This window comes from Daucus carota, chromosome 8, assembly GCF_001625215.2.
Source record: "Daucus carota subsp. sativus chromosome 8, DH1 v3.0, whole genome shotgun sequence".
In the NCBI taxonomy this organism is placed as follows: Eukaryota; Viridiplantae; Streptophyta; class Magnoliopsida; order Apiales; family Apiaceae; genus Daucus; species Daucus carota.
Genome location: NC_030388.2, coordinates 3186721 through 3193904, shown reverse-complemented (window position 1 = coordinate 3193904; position 7184 = coordinate 3186721). Strand labels below are relative to the sequence as shown.

Here is a 7184-nt window from a genome sequence, read left to right as displayed (position 1 = left end):
ATTAATAGAACTACTAAAACAAAAACTAGTATTCTGGCTTTTTACGCAAAAGGTCCACAAAAATCGTTTCTACTTCTTATAAAAAGGGCCTTAGACTTTGCCAAACATGTATTAATTTTACGGGTTTTATATCAACTAGGCCACTCATCTTGCCGAAAAGTCTCAAGTAGAACATAGATCTTCACGGCGACTCATTTAAAAGACTAAATCACTGTAAAATATCTCACCATTAACTTTTTCAAATTTTTTTAACAGAAATCGTTAAACTGAAAATCCTCCGTTGATAACGGTTAAAAATGCACATATGGCAATACAGTTGGCGCTTACTTGTTGCTGACTTGTAAACAGATTAAACAAAATAAAAACATACAACCAAAACAAAAACAAAAAATGTCTACATACAACTATCATACATAGGGCTGAGCAGAACCGAACCGAAACCGAAAAACCGGACTGGACCGAATAATTTCGGTCCGGTCCGGTCCTAATTTTCAGAAAGTTCGGTCCGTTCGGGTATTTCGGTCCGGACCGAAATAAAATACGGTCCGGTCCGGTCCCCATCGAAAAACTTCGGTCTTGGACCGAACTGACCGAACTTTTATATATAATATAAATAATATTTTTATTTTATATATTAAATAACATATTATACTTATACACTTATATTATATTATCTAATATTTATATTCTTACGACTATACCTGGAGACTTGGAAGCAGGACAAGTAATTATACAGTCAAGGTTGGAAGAATAGGAAGAAGCTAAGGCTGTTTCGACTAGCTGAACTCAGAGGCTAATACATGCAGTGATTTTATTTTTGATCAACTAGCACTCTAGCAGACTAATGTCAATTGTAATTGTTTTAATTTTTAAAATTTGTAAACTTAATGCTATTTTGGAGTGGTGTTTGAATGTTACTTGGCTTTCTAAATCATGTGTTGGTCGCTGCATTTTTTTACATTAATCATACTTGATGTTTCCTTTATAACACAAATTAATTTAAATTTTTCAAAAAAAGTTCGGTTCTGGCGAACCGGACCGGACCGACCGAACTATTTCGGTTCGGTTCCGGTTCGGTCCATATACAAACTTCGGTCCGATCCGGTCCAAAAAATTTCAAAAGTTCGGTCTTCGGTCCGTTCGGTCCGGTCCGATTCTGGACCGAACCGACCGAATGCTCAGCCCTAATCATACACGTACATCGGCTTTAGATTTGGGGAAGACCAAGAACAGTTTGTGCTGCTCCTATTTAGGGTTCGAAAAGGAGTCATCTTACTGCGATTGATGATTTAAATCAGAGTCAAAGCTCTGTTAATTTTTTTCATAAAAGTTAACGGTGGGATATTTTACAGTGATTTAGTCTTTTAAATGAGTCGCCGTGGAGACCTATGTTCAACTTGAGAATGAGTGGTCTATTTGATATAAAACCTCTAAATTTACCCAACACTATACCGCACAAATTTATTTATCATTTATTAGCGGGATTGTAAAAAAAAAGAATCGGATTTAATCGGTGAATTCACAGAATAAAAATTAATATGAAATTAATCGGATTGATTGAAAATTGATAAAATTATTAATAAAATAATCAGATATTTAATCAGTTCGGCCAGTTACAAACAGTTGACGAGGAATATGATTAATCGGTGATTAACACTTTTAAAACAGAGCTTGTTAGTTGTTACAAATATTTTACAAACAGCAAGCATGTTAAACTTGCACTTTAGTTTCTACTTGCAATAGATTATTTTCAAAACAGGGGAAAAAGAGGAAGATCTGATTAAAGTAGTAATAATTGAGGAAAGATCTCTCTGTCTTCTGGAAACACGCATACATTTTTTCCCTTACTTCTGTCAACCACAACACAGCCCATGTCAATATCTACTGCACCATTTTTCACTCTTCTCTTCTGTATATAAAAACAACCTCATCACCTCAAAATATTCATTCATACATAAACTTCACTATAAATATCAAGTAGCTCAGTTTCACAAGCATTTGAAATATCAAGCATGGCCACTGGGGGTGCTCAGGATGTGTATGGGGAGGATTGTGCAAGTGAGGATCAGCTTGTCACTCCATGGACCATCTCTGTTGCAAGGTATAAATTTATACCGACTATGCTTGTTAGTGGAAAAATTTATGTTAGCGTTATTTTTCGAGTTCAGTCGGGACTTTAGCCTATTCTGTTTCCGGGTTTATGTTATAATGATTGATCATGTTGTTTTAGTGTTTTTAAGATTATGTTTGTTTATGTATATTGAGTTTGATTTATTTTAGTGATGTGGTGTTATGATCTAAATTTTGCTGGATTTTTTTGAGTTGAGGAGCCTAGTTTTAGGACAGTTGACTTGTGGGCATGAACTTGTTGACCAGTTTAGACTGGATCTGTTTTTTGTTAGTAAGTGGTGTTTTAGCTACTTTGAGTTGGGGGTTTAAATGTTGAATCCAGAAGAGAGTGTTTGCTCTAAAAGATTGGAACATCAAGAACTTGGAAACTCGAATTAACTGATTGTAATATAAGGTTGTACTCGAACCCGATGTTTATAGCTAGAGCTCAAGTAGTTAAAACATGTGAATACGAGCTAATTCTGGATACTCGATGTACTTGGGAGCAATTATAAATTTGTGAGCTATGAAAATATTTGAGGTAATTTAGGCTCCTGAGCTGAAACTAGGCAGAATATTGAGATTAGTTTAGGAGTCTGAGATCGAGTAAGTCAGGAATAGCGTGACTCGTTTGTGCAACTAGTTTGAATGCTCTTATGGTGGACATATGGTTTGTAAACATTGTATAAGTAGTGGATTTTGATACTTCTTTTTGTTATTAATGAAAACGATTGCTGCAGTGGGTATACTTTGCTGAGAGATCCACACCATAACAAGGGATTGGCTTTTACGGAGAAAGAGAGAGATTCTCATTACTTACGTGGTCTTCTGCCTCCTGCAATTATCAGCCAACAACAACAGGTTTGTCTTTTTTCAATTTTCGTAAAGTTGAACAGACCCCTAGTATTCAATGTTCGCATTTTGACTAGTCTCTAAAATACATTATATGAATTAACCTTATTTTGTATTGTGATCCACAGGAGAAGAAGTTGATGCAGAATCTGCGCAGTTATGATGTTCCACTACATCGATATATGGCTATGATGGAACTACAGGTACCCTTTAGGTTCTAAAAATGGATTTACTGTACGTATTTTCTGTACTATTTATTATTTTTGTTTTATGTTTGTGTTCCAGGAAAGGAATGAGAGGCTATTTTACAAGCTTCTCATTGATAATGTGGAAGAACTTCTCCCTGTTGTCTACACTCCAACTGTTGGCGAGGCTTGCCAAAAATATGGGAGCATCTTTAGACGTCCCCAAGGACTCTACATTAGTTTAAAAGAGAAGTATGTGTATATTCTTGAGTTTAGATACATGGTTTTATTTCTAAAAAGGGAACTTCGATCTTAGATGGTTGGCTCTTTCAGGGGAAAGATTCTCGAAGTACTGAAAAACTGGCCAGAGAAGAATATCCAAGTCATTGTTGTTACTGATGGTGAGAGGATTTTGGGACTCGGGGACCTTGGCTGCCAGGTAATTTGCAACAATATCGACAACTTAATATCATCCATTTGCACTCCATTCTGCCCGTCTAAAAATTCAACCTTACTAAGCCTGTAATTTATTTGTTTCTATTCAGGGAATGGGAATACCTGTGGGCAAACTTGCCTTGTACACTGCCCTTGGAGGAGTCAGACCTTCAGCAGTAAGGATATATGATAATGCCAATATTTTCTGGTTTAGTGGTCTTATATAACCTCAGACAAACTTGAATCTTATTGTATCTTTTGCATACTTTTAGAAAACTGTGTTTTCACTCTTTTATGTATATATGGTATATGACTATATGCATATCCATTCTAACTAGGCTCTTATTAACTAGGCTCTTATTTTTGAATTCCTGTCCAGTGCTTGCCTATAACTATTGACGTGGGTACAAACAATCAATCGTTGCTGGACAACGAATTCTACATCGGGCTCAAACAAAGAAGAGCAACAGGGAAGGTAATGCAGATAATGAATCTCAGGCACAGAGAGGATTGTTATCTTCATTTAATGAACCCATGTATTGCTTTATTTGTTGGTGGTACTAACAGTTCCTCTTTCCAGGAGTATGCTGACCTTCTGGAAGAATTCATGACAGCAGTTAAGCAAAACTATGGTGAAAAAGTTCTTGTCCAGGTTAATTTAATCACTCAAGCTTTAAATTATGTCAAACTTTAGTAACGTTAGATTTCAATGTTTCTCATGAAATCCTAATGCTGGTGTATCTTCTATTCAACATGTCGCAGTTCGAAGATTTCGCAAACCACAATGCTTTTGAACTATTGTCAAGATATAGTACTACCCATTTGGTCTTCAATGATGATATTCAGGTATACATAGTGGTAACTGGCAAGTATTGTGATTTTGGGGATCTTGTAATTCTGACTTGTACATCTCTTTGTTGCAGGGCACAGCCTCTGTGGTTCTATCTGGAATCGTCTCATCACTGAAGTTAATTGGCGGGACATTGGCTGATCACACATTTCTATTCCTTGGCGCTGGAGAAGTGAGTAACTAATCTGCACCCTTGACCTGTGAACAACAAAAAATTACTAGTTATTATGTGAATCTCATAAAGTTCTCTTTGTAAATTTCAGGCCGGAACTGGTATAGCCGAACTTATAGCACTTGAGATGTCTAAGCAGGTATTAAGCTTGTACAATGCGTTTCTATTTACTTATTCGATGTTGGAGTTAATATAAAATCTCTTAACATTGTTTACTTTGTTTAATTACTGTAGACAAAAATTCCTTTAGAAGAGACACGTAAGAAGATCTGGCTTGTGGACTCGAAGGTAGGGAAACAATGAATCACGATTGTTCTTGTAACCTAATAGTACTCCCTGCAGTCATTCCTAAAAGGCTGTCTTCCTAGTAATGCATATTTGTCTTACTCTTAGTTTTATGGCTGCTCTTGCAGGGATTAATAGTTAGCCATCGCAAAGAATCCCTTCAACATTTCAAGAAACCTTGGGCTCATGAACATGAACCTTGTACGACTCTAATTGATGCTGTCAAGGTCTGGTGAAATGTCCTCGTCTTTTACATTTCTATTGGACAATTTTTGTTCCATTTGAATTTTTTTTTAAATGGTCTCTAAATCCTAGCTCATCCAATTCTGGTCTCTTTTTTTATTTCTAATCTCTATATGATTTCGAGTTACTGCAGGCTATCAAGCCAACAGTTTTGATTGGAACATCAGGGCAGGGGAAGACATTCACTAAAGAAGTCGTCGAGGCTATGGCTTCCTTCAATAAGGTCCTTTTTCTCTCTTCAGGCATATATGCCTATATATAAATTTATATATGAACGTAAATTTATGAATCAATAAAATGCAGAAACCTCTTATTATGGCTCTCTCAAACCCAACCTCTCAAGCCGAGTGCACTGCTGAAGAAGCTTATACCTGGTCTGAGGTAAACAGAAAATGTTTTTTTCTTCGTGATGCCTACCATTAGTTAATCTTAAGTACTTGCAAGAAGCTCACTGAACCAACGTAACCTTTATTTAATATAGGGCCGTGCAGTATTTGCTAGTGGAAGTCCATTTGACCCTGTGAAGTACAATGACAAACTTTACATTCCTGGCCAGGTTCTATAAATTTATCTTGTACATATTATATTGGTATCATCAATTAGGACAAACAAGGTAGTTGTCGAGGACTGAGATGTTTGAATTCTCTTTGCAAGGCAAATAACGCATATATCTTTCCTGGACTTGGACTTGGCTTGGTCATGTCTGGTGCAATTCGAATGCACGACGAAATGCTTCTTGCAGCTTGTGAGTAGAGAATATTGTCTGAAGATACTTTTTATCCAATAGTAGTACATCTTTTCATAACTTATAAAAACCGAAAATCATTGACATTTATTTACTAGTTACATCCCCTGAACTTCCTTTCCTTTCCGAACAGCTGAAGCTTTGGCCTGTCAAGTAACACAGGAACACTATGACAAGGGAATGACATTCCCCCCATTTTCTAACATCAGAACAATATCTGCCAACATTGCAGCTAAAGTGGCAGCTAAAGTTTATGATCTCGGTTAGTATCTTTCTCATAATAGCTCGTATAAATCCATTTATCTGCCAGTCTAAGATATAAAGTTTAATGTCCCCCAGGTTTAGCAACACGCCTTCCTCGACCTGATGATCTGGTGAAGTTTGCTGAAGGTTGCATGTATAGTCCCAATTATCGCATCTACCGGTGAACTGTCAAATAATTAAGGCTCTCACTTGTAATAAACTTCCTCCATCATCATGTTGTTTGGTTTTCTTCAATGTTTTCGGAGTTCCTTTTCTGTAACCTCTTTCAAGTTTGTTTTGGTTTCGGATTCTGAATTCGGAACTTCTAAATAATGAGGAAGTTAATGTCAATTGCAATATTTATCTTAATGTTTCAGAATGTGTACTAATGTATCTCACTCGTGTGTAACATGCACCAACTGAACCGGGGCTAAGCTACCATGCTAGTTGCTGGGCTGTCTAATTTGAAGAGCAACTCCAACGGTCCGTGACCGTGTCTGTTAGCTATACTGACCAGACTAAAATAGCTATCAATCAATATATATATATATATATATATACGGTTTTTCTATGGTGTGCCCATGGGCACATGCTAAGCGCGGAAAATTTTGTGCTTGGATCATTTTGATTGGTTCCTATCTCATGATAATGGTGGACCCCCCCTGCAAATACACCAACCACACCAATCAAAATCTCCCAAATACAAAAATTTCCGCGCTTAGCATGTGCCCATGGGCACACACTAGCCAAACCGATATATATATATAGTCCTACTCCAATAGAAACCAAATTAGCCTAAAAACTAAAAACCAGTTTCTGAACAGTTTTTTATCACTATTTTTAACTACAGAAATCACTAATTAGTACATAACATATCACTAATTTATATATAGCATGTCTCGCGAATATAAATATATATATATACACATATATGCAACGTATATGACCATCATCTTCACCCAGATCGTAATAATGGACCTCTTACCATCATTATTAGACGTTTCTATCACTTGCCACCACTGTCTATCATCACCAATAGTCACATACACTTTCCATCATAACCTA

At 36.5% G+C, this 7184-nt stretch overlaps 1 protein-coding gene across 1 annotated transcript; it reads left to right on the top strand.

Annotated features, from left to right (window-relative positions):
* The first annotated feature begins 1703 nt into the window (after window positions 1-1703).
* On the top strand, window positions 1704-6488 carry LOC108199556 (NADP-dependent malic enzyme). Its single transcript, XM_017367421.2, has 19 exons — window positions 1704-2101; window positions 2850-2970; window positions 3090-3164; window positions 3247-3398; window positions 3480-3585; window positions 3692-3757; window positions 3961-4056; window positions 4162-4233; window positions 4344-4427; window positions 4505-4603; window positions 4695-4742; window positions 4838-4891; window positions 5017-5115; window positions 5265-5354; window positions 5435-5512; window positions 5613-5687; window positions 5786-5876; window positions 6010-6138; window positions 6216-6488. Exons 1-19 carry the CDS (start codon window positions 2013-2015, stop codon window positions 6302-6304), a joined length of 1713 nt encoding a protein of 570 aa, XP_017222910.1. The 5' UTR covers window positions 1704-2012; the 3' UTR covers window positions 6305-6488.
* The last annotated feature ends 696 nt before the right edge of the window (window positions 6489-7184 follow it).

What these genes read in the sequence shown, in the direction of transcription:
- LOC108199556 (XM_017367421.2), top strand. Translation starts at nt 2,013, where the DNA reads ATGGCCACTGGGGGTGCTCAGGATGTGTATGGGGAGGATTGTGCAAGT. An exon ending in TGGCTATGATGGAACTACAG is followed by an intron (nt 3,165 to 3,246) that starts GTACCCTTTAGG and finishes TTTGTGTTCCAG; the next exon opens with GAAAGGAATGAGAGGCTATT. An exon ending in TCGGGGACCTTGGCTGCCAG is followed by an intron (nt 3,586 to 3,691) that starts GTAATTTGCAAC and finishes GTTTCTATTCAG; the next exon opens with GGAATGGGAATACCTGTGGG.